This window comes from Cydia fagiglandana, chromosome 20, assembly GCF_963556715.1.
Source record: "Cydia fagiglandana chromosome 20, ilCydFagi1.1, whole genome shotgun sequence".
In the NCBI taxonomy this organism is placed as follows: Eukaryota; Metazoa; Arthropoda; class Insecta; order Lepidoptera; family Tortricidae; genus Cydia; species Cydia fagiglandana.
The window spans coordinates 13,284,895-13,299,697 of NC_085951.1; the positions used below are offsets into that span (position 1 = coordinate 13,284,895).

At 39.2% G+C, this 14,803-nt stretch overlaps 2 protein-coding genes across 2 annotated transcripts in view; both read left to right on the top strand.

The window, feature by feature from the left end:
• The window catches only part of LOC134674463 (uncharacterized), a 402,905-nt gene that overhangs the window by 22,111 nt on the left and 365,991 nt on the right, over nt 1-14,803 (top strand). The window lies entirely within an intron of this gene.
• LOC134674830 (uncharacterized) lies at nt 3,552-5,204 on the top strand. The gene has a single exon (XM_063532982.1). It carries the CDS (start codon nt 3,810-3,812, stop codon nt 5,202-5,204), a length of 1,395 nt encoding a protein of 464 aa, XP_063389052.1. The 5' UTR covers nt 3,552-3,809.

A 14,803-nucleotide genomic window follows, 5' to 3' on the forward strand; every position in this document is an offset into this window, starting at 1 on the left:
CGTTTTCAATAATTAATAATATATTTCACCGTTTTCCACCGATTTTTGAGTGACGAAATCGAGCGATCGAATTTCATAAGTCGCCCCCCTGGTTGAAATATGTGGGGAATTTTACAGCCATTGCCTTTGTAGAGTTGACATTACAATAAGATAAAAAAGCATGGTTATGCGCTACACTCACTATCAGTACAATAACTTCATTATCGTCCATCATTCTTTCTGTCATTTCTGATTCCATCATTCTAATCAATTCACTGTCAGTAGTAATGTCATTTCTAGCGTCATTACTTTGACATAACTCCAATACTGACGAAAATTATTTAAATAACCTTCATTACTTGCCGTCATACCTTCATGTCAATCCCTACACTATCAGTAAAAACGTCATTCCATCAAAGTAATGTCAGTATTCATGATAGTGTCGGGGCCGTATTACGTTACGAAAATAGAACAACACAATTCACTTTTAAAGTCTCACTTTTAACAGGCATAACTAATTGGGCACATAGTAGTCATAAATCAGACGCACGCGCACGATATCACATGAAATCACGTTTTTACTCTCAGATAGTAGTAGATATAGAGTATAATAGTCTAGTCCGAGAGTTAGGTATTTAATTTTATAATACAAAGTCTAGATCAGTGCCAATACGTGAAAAACTTTTCTTCTTTAGCCGTAACAAACGTGGCTGCTGAACTGTCTCCGAATTAGAAAATGAATAGCTAACGCTACGTCTTACGTAGGCGAACAACGCGCGAACGCGGCGCGGCGCGGCGCGGCGAAATCAATCCTTTGATGCTCATAGAAGTGTCCTACGTAAGCGATCTCGTTGCGAACGCGGTGCGGCGCGATTTGCACGCGAATGTCAGGCGGCGCGGCGCGGCGCGGCGCGGCGGCGGCCGCTTTCGCCGCGCCGCGCCGCGCCGCGTTCGCGCGTTGTTCGCCTACGTAAGACGTAGCGTAAAGAAGCAGTCGAGATATAATATCTGATCTGGCCTATAACCGCGACCATCGAAGTTCGCAAATTGCGGGCATTCTTCTCTGTCACTCTAATTACGCCTTCATTGGAGAAAAAGAGAAAGATCCCCGCAATTTGCGAATTTCGGTTTTCGCGGTAACCCCTCTGATAAATTGATAATCTGCCCAAAAACACCGTACTTACATAAAGTCGACTTTAAAGATATGTTTACACTTTTGCTCCTTACATTGTAATAAGGTGAAAATGTAAGCATATTTTTGACGTCGACTGTACCTACCTAAAAACCAATAAAAGGAAAGGTACCTAACTTTCAAGTTCACGGAAACGTACGAACGTGTCTTGGTATATCAGTCAGTCTCGGTATAAAAAGTACTGATGTTGACTGAATTACCATGAAAAATACGAACACTTCCGACAGGCGTGTCTCACTCCGCGATTTCGTCGCTTTGCTACAGGTAGCTAAAAGTACATCCGTTCGGCCCCAATTTTGGTGTTTGCCATAAGCCGCGCGTGGCGCTGTCGCCACCTAGCGGCCATATCTGTGCTGACCGTAACAGACGCGTTGAGTCTTCTGTACTTAGTACTATTATTTATTCTGTGCTTCCGAGAAAATACGATGGAAAAATGATTGAAAACAATTATGTACTATGTACGCAAGGTCACTTGGATCTTGGATGCTATACGAATAATATTTAGGTATGAAAATCTAATGCGCAATGCCAACGTCAGCGATATTTCAGTATATGTTTTAGATAAATAGCTATAAATCAAAGAGCAACGCCAACTCACGCAATGAAATGAAATTACGCTTTTCCTCTGAGATAAGATCTTGCGTGTAAATAATATTCCGGATGAATGCTGAACCGTTTATATCTTATTATACATAGGTATAGGTTTGTAGATAGATATAGATCGTGTCATTCACGATGACTCGTATTGTCATGTTATTAAAGGTTAGATTTGACAAATCTTCGCGTCACCGTGAATGAAACTAACTTTATGTGGTTGATAGCTTAAATGTATGCGCAAAAAGATAGCTATTCGAATGATTTTTTAATATTAGAACTAAACAATACCCACATAATGTCAGTTTAAACAAGAAATGAGGCAGGCTCCATTTACGTTAAAAGCGAATTATCTTAACCTTTAATGGACCATTAAGTCCCTTAAGTTATGATGACAGGTAGGCAAGCCATTAAAAAGAGGACAAATTAATTCATAATTTCATGTATTTTTTAGTATAATAGCTTTTGTTACCTTTAAAGCCTATATATATTCGTATTTCAGGTATAAGTGAGGTATAGTAGTATACCCTATAATGGGCGTGGAACCAGTAATGGGACAAAAAAACATAATTCCTCTGAAATAAGTATCTAAAAGTAGTTTATAAACACTGGCTGTATATTATCATAAATAAGAGTCCAAGAGCTGTTTCAGTTTGAAGTTTCATTAAATTTGGTTGCTTTTTAAGAAATTGGCGTCAACACAAAAGTTGTCGCGTCACTGAAAAAAAATACCACTACGAATTCTTAACAACTTCGCTAAGAGAGGTGAGTTAATTTATTAAATTTCAATTAATTAATACTTGATGAAAACTAGAATGTGTTTTGTTAGTTGCATTTACCATGAGATAAGGTATACAACACACTATGTTGTGAGTCCACAGATGTAAAAAAATAGTGGTATTTGGCCCAATCCCATTATAGGAGCTGTAAAACTGCGTACCTCCTATGATGGGACAATTGACAGAATGATGCTTGCCATACCATAATTTCATGTTTAAACAATACAGAAGTAAAATGTAGTTACGAAATATGTCAATCAGGAGGTATTCTCGGACTTCGGATAAATTAATATCGTTTTTCCAAACTTTTATTTAACTTGCCCTGTTAGTTAGTGTGGGTCCAATCTTGGTAGCTGAATTTGAGCCACTTTTCGATTTCCGATTCAGTTGAGATTTTGTGTAAGTACGTAATTAAGTATGAAAATCGGATGATAATGCCATATTATGATAACATGGACCTTATCTGATGATGGAGACAGGAGGTGGCCATGGGAACTTTATCGCAATAAACCCTAACTAATTGTGTTTGGGTATATTAGAATTGTCTCGATGGATCTAATACAATAATAATTGGCTGTGGAAAGAAAAATACATTCAGCGATAAATGCTTATACCAAAAATTGATTTTTTTGCCGTAACTTATTCCCCATTTCCATATTTTATACTGATAGGGCAATGTCCATTATAGGGGGCCCATTACTGGATCCACGTCCATTACCGGGGGCCCATTACTGGAGCTTTGGTGTCCATGACTGGAGAAAAAAAGCATAGTTTTAATTTGTTAAATATGTGGAAACTAATTGCTGTATCTTTGATACAACACACCTAAAACATGAAAGACGGGTAGGACTTTCATCTTTTAACACGCTAAGCAGTAGACTATTTACATGTATACGGGAAATATCATAAATACTCCAAATTTCCTCTTAAATGTCCCATGACTGGTGCTGTTACTATACTTACCTCATACAAATTATGACAACTTCAATTGATAATAAATTTGTAAAACATAATTTCCCTCAAATTTCAATGGCAACATCGGAAAACTTTCTGTTCGTGATAGTTTGGTATCATCACACACGCAATCATATAAATGTCAAGTCAAACTATCACCATCATGCATTTCCTCATTCATAACTTAATAACTCCAACGCAATTGTTCACCTACACGAGCTATTTGAGAGTTGCTATCGCTGTTTATCAGTTATGAGATATCGCGTGATAACGCAGTCGAAAACGCGCCGCGGGGCGGTGACGACGCCACCATGGATAACGATAAGCCAAGGATCTACAAGAGGCCTGATGTCTTGAGGAAAATCAACGCGGAACACATTCTCGCTATAGAGAGGGGTCTGCTTGGCGATCTACCTGATAGACTCAAGCCGAAACCACCCGAGCCTGTCCGAGGACGCCCGAACAACCTCCAGCTTGTAACATACAGACAGCCGGGATTACTTTCAGCGTGCCTTCCTGTTGTAATAGAAACGCCTAGCTCGGAACCGCTCACGCCAACAGAACCGTTCGATGATGAAGTATCACGTCTGAAGAAATCCTTCAGTTTCAGAGACAAACTTTCTAAAATCAACATATTTGGAAACAAGGACAAACCAGAAAAGAACAAATACAAAACAATTGAAGAGGATGAGATTAAACACGAGGAGTTCCGAGACAGAGATAAGCCAAGGATGGATAAATCGAAGCGGCAAAGTGAGCAGGATAGTAAATCTAACAAGCGTTTCTGGTTCTTTCGAAACAAAGAACTATTGGAAAACAAAGCGCATAGTCCTGTTTACAAAAGGAGTAAGAGTTTCGAGTTCCTACCTAGAGCGTTAGAAGAAGAAGAATGCTACAAGAAACCGACCTTGTCTAGGAATCAGTCTTATGTATTTGGAAGTACTGATACAATGGGAGACGCGTGGACATCAAACGAGAGTTTAGAATACATATCAAACGTATACTACGATAATGACGACTCGGTATTCCTTAAAAGTATTAAAGAATTCCCTTCAGAACTATCATCACCTAATAATTCCAGCTTATCTAATGCTACATCAGCTTCCAGTGGTATAGTAGCGAACATTTTCAAGCGTGAATCAGTGCAGGACTTAATAGACGAATTCGAAAAAACTGTGGATATGTTCAGTGAAAACTATTTAAGTGATTGTGAAACGTATACTAAACCTAAGAAAGAAGTAGTGCAGGGGCATCGTCGTAGCTCCAGCTTTGATACTTTGTGTCAACAGTCTCCAAAGATCGTGCCAGTATCTAAAGTGGATGAGTTGAGTGAGGATTTTAAGAAAGAGTTGTCGAAAGCGTTGGAAGTGAAGCGTGCAGTGCGATCGCCGACGGGCCGCCGCGGTTCCGTCACGGATTGGTTTGTGCTCGAGGACCCTGTGGTCCACACAGAGGACCACCGAAGAAATCATGCCCTGCATGAGATGAACAAGTACAAAAGGGCGCAGAAGAAACCGGTTAACAGGGTGAGGAGGATCAGCTCTACAAAATATGTAAGTGTTTTTAGTCTAATCGAGGAATGCGTTGCTGATGAAATCGTTATCTCATCAAGAGATAACCAACAATTAAGACATTTTAACTTCTTTGAATCTATATATTTGGTATTTATCTCTATCATCGTTTTATCTTTAACTCCAGTTGCGTAAGCGTCAATTACGACGATTATTGTCAACCAAGTACTTAGTTTCATATTTTGAAACTAGCATTATTTAATGTCTTTGTTATCTAAACCAAAATGTCGACAAGTCCCTATTTGGTTGCCTTCCTACGATGCAATTTAATAATGAAACGACTTTGTTTGTACTATCGTTTCGGCGCTAACATTATCGAAATACCATCTGGCGTGAGTAATTACTTAAATATCTGATATCTAATTGTATTTCTACTAACATTTGCACGCAACTCTATTATTGTTTGGTATGCGTGAGGTGTGTAAAAAACTCTTATATTTAAATGCATACTTAATATAAAAGGATACCTATAACAAATTTAAAACCTAAACAATACTTACAGTACATTAGGTTAGGTGAATATTTAGGTATTAATTGTTATTAGTCTGCAGGCTACTCTACTTTGTTATCGTTCGTATCTTGATAACACGTCCTTCTAAACGCTTTACAGTTTACAATCAATGACTAACATAGATAGCAAATTAGCGATTCGCTCCTCTTTCCAACGTCATCATTCACATTGGTATCTCGGCCGATATTTTTTTTGTATTTTTTTTTTGACAGGTTTGGATCAAATTTAAGGGATCCACTGATTAACAGTCCGCCGGACGGTATCGGCCTGTCAGTTAGAACAAAATTTCAAAATTTTGTTCTAACTGACAGGCCGATACCGTCCGGCGGACTGTTAATCAGTGGGCCCCTTTAGTGGATAGATATAGTTGGTCAAGCAAATCTTGTTAGTAGAAATCTTCTTCTTCTAGATTTCTACTAACATATACATACAAGGCGGCAAATTTAACAATGTAGACGCGAAGGGTTATCGTCCCATAGAAAATTTGAATTTCGCGACTTTTTTACTGACAAGATTTGCTTGACCAACTATAGTTCCCTATCTGGTTGCTTCAGTCCCCAGCAAGTTGGTTCCATACAATTGTGATGTCAAATCCCATAAATTTTGTTAGAACTATGACGGTTAGACGTTACTAAATCATGACTTAAGTTTTAAATGAAATTGCCCATCCACATCATAAATCTGAATCCGCCAAGACGAGCAAAGCGAAGCGCTTCGTCGTTTTTATGAACCCTAACTTGGGTTTGGATTATACCAGATAAACAAAACTCTCGGGATATGATGTCAATGTCGGTGGCCGATCGTAAGATCAGGCAGATCGTATAATGTTCCCGTGTAATGTTCTTATATAGGAAGGATAGGTTCGTTAGATTGCTTCAGATGTCCGAAGGGCAAACTGCCCAGAAATAGGAGCCCCGCTACGTGGGGCTCCGTCGATTCGTACGAGTCAAAGATTTTCACGTTTCACGATATGCCTAGGAATTTCACGATATGCCTGATCTTACGATCGGCCGCCGACATCAATATTCAGATTTTCCATTTCCGAAACCGAAAACAGCCAATCGTGCAATCACCGCCAGATCTAGTGGTTCGGGCGGCGATAGCAAATCTGTATGTCAGATAAGAGGAGATTATTCCGTTTGAACATCGCCTGATCGAGTCGTTTGACATTTGCATATTGCAGTAACTGATATTTAGATTTGGATTTCTCTTCCTGGTAATAAAAACCGGCCAGGTGCGCAAAATAGCATTACGCAAAAAACGGCAAAAAAATCACAGCACGAACCAAATAATTGAACTAATGTTTCGAAAAATCGCCGAGCAGATCGTCAAAGTCGTATCAAAACCATAATAATTTGTTCAATCTGAACCATATAATTGAACTAATGTTTGGAAAAATCGCCGATCAGACCGTCAAAGTCGTATCAAAACCTAATAATATGTGAACCAAATAATTGAACTAATATTAGGAAAAAATCGCCGAGAAGATCGTCAAGGTCGTAAAACCAGTTCAAAACTATAATAAGTTGTTACGAAATGAACTAATGTTTCGAAACCCGGGCATCTAATAGACGGATATGCGACGTTCCACGGCAAAAGGTACCTTATGGCGGCTGGCGCTTACGTCGCATAGCGCCGCAATAATATTGTGGAGCGGCGTTAATAATAGCGTAAGCGCCAACCGCCATAAGGTACCTTTACCCGTGGGACGTCATATATTATTGCACAACAAGACAACAATAGTATTAAACTATGCTATAAGAAAAAAGATGACCCGATTGTTGACCACAGCAGCACGAACAAATATATCATATGATAACCTCACACCATAAAAGACCCATGAACTATTTCCATGATACCTTAAATCAATCGTCATAGAGTCCATATTCTACAATTTTACAGTAGTTCTTACAGTAGTTCCAATCTTATCAAGTATCTCGTAAACGCAACGGGTCAATTGTCAGGTCGTTCCAACTCGTGTTCAGTTCTAAATGAGCATATACGGCAGTAAAGGAATGTAGCATAAGATGTTTTTGACTTGGCCTAGTGTTTAGTCACATTTGTTACCGAGTAGTTGTCTTAGATCTTAGAAGAACCGTATTAAGTGTGATCTCGCAATACATAACCCTTCTAAGTACACCTTACAGACGTGCTGAAGAGACTCAATGATCGCACGTGTATTTAAATGTGACGTTCCACGGCAAAAGGTACCTTATGGCGGCTGGCGCTTACGTCGCATAGCGCCGCAATAATATTGTAGAGTGCCGTTAATAATAGCGTAAGCACCAACTGCCATAAGGTACCTTTACCCGTGGGACGTCACATATCCGTCTAATAGATGCCCGGATTTTGAAACATTAGTTCACTTTGTTTCAGATTTTAACAACTTATTATGGTTTTGAACTGGTTATTACAACCTTGACGATCTTCTCGGTGATTTTTCATAACATTAGTTTAACCACCGCCACCATAGACCACTTCTTGATTATTTAATAATCAAGAAGTGGTCTATCGGTCTATGTATATAGCTAGATGGTAGTATTTACTCGCTTGAGGGGAACTTTAAGATTTCGGATGATCATAATTTTTTAGTACCTATACATACATTCTTCTTTTCTTCCTCGCGTTATCTTGGCATTTACACATATACATACATACATTCTTCTCATAATCTACGTGTTGCCACTTTCAATGAAGACAAATCGAAAGTAAATTTCCTTATCCTAAAAATAGGACATCAGGCCGTTCAATGGCTTTGTAAGCATTGGTAATAGCCAAGTCGTGCAGCGTTTGGCATTTCACGGTTCGGTTGAGACACTTCGGCGGACCGCGCCTAGCCACTAACTTAGTTAACCTTACGAACCTCACCTAGTTTAACGTTGCACTTGTTACCCACATACATTTTATTACTTAGGTTACCTTAATACCTAGGGCTTGTGCACAAATTACGCGAGGTTCAATAGGGGGGAAGCAAGCACGAAAAAATCACGACAGGTCACGTTGGGGGAGGGGAGTATAAGGAGACCTCACATATATTTTTCTACAGTGAACGAAACTAAGAAAAAATGCCTACCACATGAGTAGATACTTTAGGAAGTACAAAGACAAGAGACGATTGACAAGACAAGAGAAAGAAGGGATTCTTTCTCTTGTCTTTTCAATCTTGCCTTCCAGGATGTTTAGGAAAAAGTCGTCATATATACCTGGTCAGGCTTTAATGCTGGCTGTAAATGGCAAACCGCTGGAAGTCGAGTTTCATGGACGCACCGGTACAGGCATGGCATATGGCGTATGGCAGTGAAAGGCGTTCCGCCCTGAATGAGGCGGTTTCGCTTTTTACTATTATTCCACTACATCGGCATTGTGCCTGCAGCCTTTATTGTATCTTTATTGCTTTCAAAACGAAATATTTCAGTAAGTACAGTTAGCAGCAGAAGTTGCTAAGCGGGCCAGGTTTTCAAAATGATCTTGACGCCTTTATTGTTAAGAGTACCTATAAGAGCGTGTCAAGGTAATTTTGAACAACTAGACCGCTTAGCAACTTCTGCTGCTGACTGTACTAAAGATAAAGATAGTTTACTAGTATTATTCAAGAAGGCATATTACAATTCGCTTATGAACGACAAATCCCTATCCAATCCTCAATCAATCAATTCTTATCCTGTGCCATAAATTTGTGTTTTGTGTTTTGTACAATAAAGTGTTTATACATACATACAATAAAGCTACACCGGCTCTTACCCACATCTGCCCGAGAAGGTTTAAATCGCTCTTCAATTAGAGGAGGGTTGGTAATTAGGTATCCGGGATACCGTATCCCAATATGGGACCGGCAAGAAACTACTCGGGGCACTTTTGTCTTCTTGTTGGATTCGTTGACAGATTTTTAAAGATAAAGATATTTTAGATCTGATATAAGCCCAAGTCATCATCATCACGATAATTTTAGCCTCCTGTCACACACTGCTGAGCATAGGCCTCTCGTGTCCGCTACTTGTCACAATCCGGGCTATCCAGACGTGCTCCGAGATTTTCTGAATCACGTCCACCGAACGAGCTAACGGACGCAAGGCGCTTCTTTCATCCGAAAGTGGCGACCAATCCGGAAACATTTTGGTCCATCTACCATCACTCTGCCTGGCAACATGTCCCATTCCGTCCAATTACATTTAAGCATTTGATATTTCCTAAACAATAAAATTTTGCGAACGCTTTAACGGCGACGAACGGTTTGGTGGGCACCAAACAGAACCGGCACAAAACTAAGACAGTTAAAGGACTTTATGTCAAGACAATTTAAATCAGACCATCAAGATTAACCCGAACACTACCGTATCGTTCCTGTTAGCCGACCCACAACTCCACAATTAGTAGAAAAGTGACAATTACACCAAGCAGGCAACAGTTGCCTGCTAATCGGTGACATTAGCTCGATTATCATGCGGTATGTAGAGTAGAAAGCTGATAACATAACCGAGTGTACCGTGATAATTGTATACTTATTTTGACCTGGAGAGTTTTCCGATTGGAAAATACGGACATTACTATACCCCATCTAGCCTAGCCTAGTTTACCCTCTGGTTGGAAGGTCAGATGGCAGTCGTTTTCGCGACTACGTCATTCTTGGGATTAGCTGCCAAGCGGACCCCATGCTCCCATGAGCCGTGGCAAAACGCCGGGATAACGCGAGGAAGAAGAAGACTGTAAGACACCAGGCCCCTATTTCACCAACGTGACAGGTGCGACAATTCGACAAGTCTCATTGTTGCTGACATCACAGGCATCCATGGGCTACGGTTATCGCTTACCATCGGGCGGGCCGTATTCCTGTTTGTCACCATCATTGTATTATTTAAAAAAACTTTATTATATCGGCAAAAAACAGGTATTTCTCTTGTGATGTTTATGATGATAATGATGACAATTGTCACAAGATTTCAAAGAACTTTCGGTAATTCTTGACAGTAAATGAGTTCTGTGTCGGAATTTCGTGACAATTGTCGTATTTCTTGTGACAATTGTCATTAGCTTCGCAAAATAAATACTTATTTACTGGCGATATAGTGGAGTTATTTTTAATTAACATGTTGGTGGCAAACAACCACACCGCCCCTCTGATGGTAAGAGGCTACCGTAGCCTATGGAGGTCTGTGACGTCAGTAACAATGATGTCGACAAATGCGACATTTGTCACGTTGGTGAAATAGGGCCCTGCATATTTTTAAAGGGTGATACTGATATCAAAGGTGTTTACGTCGAAATGCCTGCATGTTTTAAGGTATTGGTAGCAATTAAATCGTCTATTAAATTAGCCTTCGTTTGATCCGTGTCGAAAGTGAAACCTTGTATTTTAATAAGATAATTTTATCAATACGAAAACATTTATTTCTATAACACAACATCAAACTACAGACTTAAATACCTCGTTATAGAATCCTACAACTCATACGTCTCACGAAAACCATCAATAAATTAACTTAATTGTTCTCAATACGCCCATAGACAATAGACTATCACGCTCAATAACGGCACAATAGCTACGCGCCTTCGCCTTTTGAAAAACAAATTACCCGTCAATTTGACAGTTAGCCATTTTTAAAAAGATTTAACACATCTCCCACGTCAAATGCCGTCAATAAATAAGATTCAGCGCAATTTTAGCTCTTAAGACATAAAGCATAGAGGTGAAGGTATTTTTTGGGGATGTTTTGTGTAAGTTGGCAATGATTCTGAGCATGAAGGTGAAAGTTTGATACGGTGGCTGATAGAAGAGTAATGGCGTAAGTGAGTTTGGGCACTTTCGTGCGGCCTTGCTGAGTTAAATACCAGAACAAACGGCCTTAATATGGAACATCCGTTTTGTTCGATTTCTGTATGATTGGGGTAAACATCGGGCGTACCTTTAACTTCATTTTATACTTTTTTAAAGACAAAATATGAAGGTGTTAGAGTTAGACCAAGGAAAGTCTGCAGAGATTTTGCTGCACACGCAGTGCTTGTTATTTATATGTTATAATTTCTACTTTGTCAGCTAAATGGACTCGGAAACAGAATTACTAGAGTTTTCTAGCATTTTAAATCAATTTCCCTGCACAGTTGACGTCAAAGCTATGTCACAGAATAAATTTTGTTTTTGCCGACATCATGCACAGAATAAATACCTAATAGTACTAGGTACAGAAGACTCACTCTCTAACAAAACGCGTCTGTTACGATCAGGACTGATATGGCCGCTAGGTGGCGACAGCGCCACGTGCGGATATTGACTAATAGCCACCAAAATTGGTGTGGAACGGATGTACTTTTAGCTACCTGTAGCAAAGCGACGAAATCGCGGAGTGAGCCACGCCTGGCTATGTCAAAGATACGTTTACTCTTTTGCTCCTTACTCGCTTGTACAGTCAACAACAGAGCTATGAATACAGGCAAAGTGTCAAAAATATGTATATAGTACTTTATTGCCTGTACATTAAGGTCGTGTATACATATTTTTGGCACTTTGCCTGTATTCATAGCTCTGTTGGTGACTGTATTAAGGCGACAAATGTAAACATATCCTTGACGTTGACTGTACAAAGGAACTTTCATCAATAATAGTATCGAAGCACGACTGTTTCATGGCTCCTCTACACGATGGGCCAACGCCGGCCACTCCAAGGGACTCAGCCATGCGGTAGAATGAGATAGCAATATCACTTGCTCCGGGATCTAACGCATAAATGCGTCATTTGGAGTGGCCGGCGTTGGCCCATCGTGTAGAGGAGCCATTACACTTTTAACTCGACTTTGACAGACAAATCACAGACAAAATGTTCTAAAATGCGTCCATTTTTGGGTTTGTTTATATTTTTGTAACAAGTACAGTCAGCAGCAAAAGTTGCTAAGCGGGCCGGGTGTTCAAAATGATCTTGACGGGACTATATTGTTAAGAGAATAAGAGCGTGTCAAGGTAATTTTTAACACCTCGCCCGCTTAGCAACTTCTGCTGCTGAATGTATCTTAGTGCTACCATCTGTAGTGTCTGTGACGTAAATCCTTCGAAAAATTAAAACAAACCAATAGCTATTTAGAGTATTTTAGAGTATGGTTTTTGTCCTATTACGACTTGTTTGTTTTTAACCATTTTACGCATAGGTAAGTCGTCAAAAGCTACATAATAACATACAAAGGAAAAACAAATTGCCCAATTAGGGCTACCTAAAGGTTTCTTTCTTGCTTTTAATTGACTGTGTTTTCAGTTATTTTATTCATGAGAACTATCATCATCTTGTCCAGTACGGCTACCATCAGTTTGGCATTGACATAAACGCCATCGTGAACGTAATTTACTTTCTATGCATCTCGCTCGTACTGACGTATTAGTGCGAAAGAGATATATAGAAAGTAAATTACGTTCACGATAGCGTTTATGTCAATGCCAAACTGATGGTGGACAGAAGAATACACTCTTACAGTGTCAACACTGAATTATTTCATATCTATAAAATTAAAGTAAGCATAGTCAAAGTTGGGAAGACCGTCTATCAGGTGAATTCGTCTACAACTACAACCTATAACATTCGTGTTTGTATATTGAAATAAAATATAAATTGTTTATTTTATTACCGATAAATATCCACTTGGATACAGTACCTACTGAGTTTACTGAACGTACAAACGATTGGGTTGAGTGGAGGAAACGAGGGGAGGCCTTTGCCCAGCGGTGGGACATTAAACTAGGTAAAGATAAAGATAAAAAATAGTAGGGATGTAACGATACCGATACCGATACGATATATCGGCCGATATAATCGGCAGACCGATATATCGGCATCGCCGATTTAAATTCAGCCGATGTTACAGTTTGAAAAGCGCGCAAAACGAATGACGCTGCTAATAATTTGAATACACTTTGTTTCCATAACAAATAACCCTCCTTTTGCGTTGACGTAGTCGGGTAAAAACTACCTAAAGTGAACTATAATTACTGATTTGGATTTACTTTTGCATTAATTGCTTGGTGGTTACCCCTAAATAAATGTTTTCTTTGATTTTGATTTGGCATTTTTCTTTATTAGTTTTACAGTTTTTCACACTTCACAAATTCGAGTGTCTATTAATACATATGTATGTTTTATGCATAATAAGTATATAATTCCTTATTTGTTATATCTATTAGCTAACTACTATGCCATTGATATCGGTATCTGTATCGGTATCGCCGATTATTTACTTGAAAAATCGGTATCGGTATCGTATCGGCAAAATCATGTATCGTTACATCCCTAAAAAATAGTTTATTCAAGTAGGCATATTACAATGCGCTTATGAACATGAACGTCAAATAAACCTTTACCGGCTCCAACCGTACACCTCTGCCCCGAGAAGATTTAAATCCCCCCTCAATTGGAGGAGGGTATCCCAATATGGGACCGGCAACAAACAAGGCTAACAAAAAAACAATAGGTTGCACTTTAAAAAAAATTAGGCACATGCAGTCAGCCAAGAAAGTGGTCTACCACTTTTCGACTCTATCATCTGATTTTCGACTCTATCATCTGATTGATAGAGTCGAAAAGTGGTCTATCAATCAGATGATAGAGTCGAAAAGTCGTAGACCACATTCTTGGTTGCCGTACACAATTTTTTTCAACAAAAATGCCGAATGTCTATGGTTGTTAGTACTTTTCCGCTCAAAAGGAAATGGAAGACATAAAAGTGCGGGAAGTACCCGGTATGGTTTCCATTTTACAGATTTATGAGATTACGCTAGCAACGCCCCCTTGTCTGCTCGCCTACATGAATTCAGATTAACGCTGAAAAATACAATTATTAACTACGGACTAAAATTGCCTGATGTTTTTGAAATAAGTTTTTGGCAAAAATTTCCTTTTTGGTACAAGCTTTTATCGCAGACTGTACTTTTTTTACGACAGAAAACAGCTAATACTCATCCAGACAATTCTAAAAACCCCTAACACAATTAGGTTGCGTTGTTTCATCACAGAGTTCCAATGGCCACCTCCTGTCTCCATCATCAGATCAGTTCGACAGTACCATATTATTGTATTGTCATCAGAACTACATACAGCTGCCACTTTTCATGACGCTACGATCCTTGGAAGATGGTTAAATTAGTTACCTTAGATTCCATTACATAGTTAGTTACATACCTAATAAAAGCTTGTTAAAAAAATACGAGGACCATTTTAAACAAATCTACCTAGTGTCACAGTATCTCATA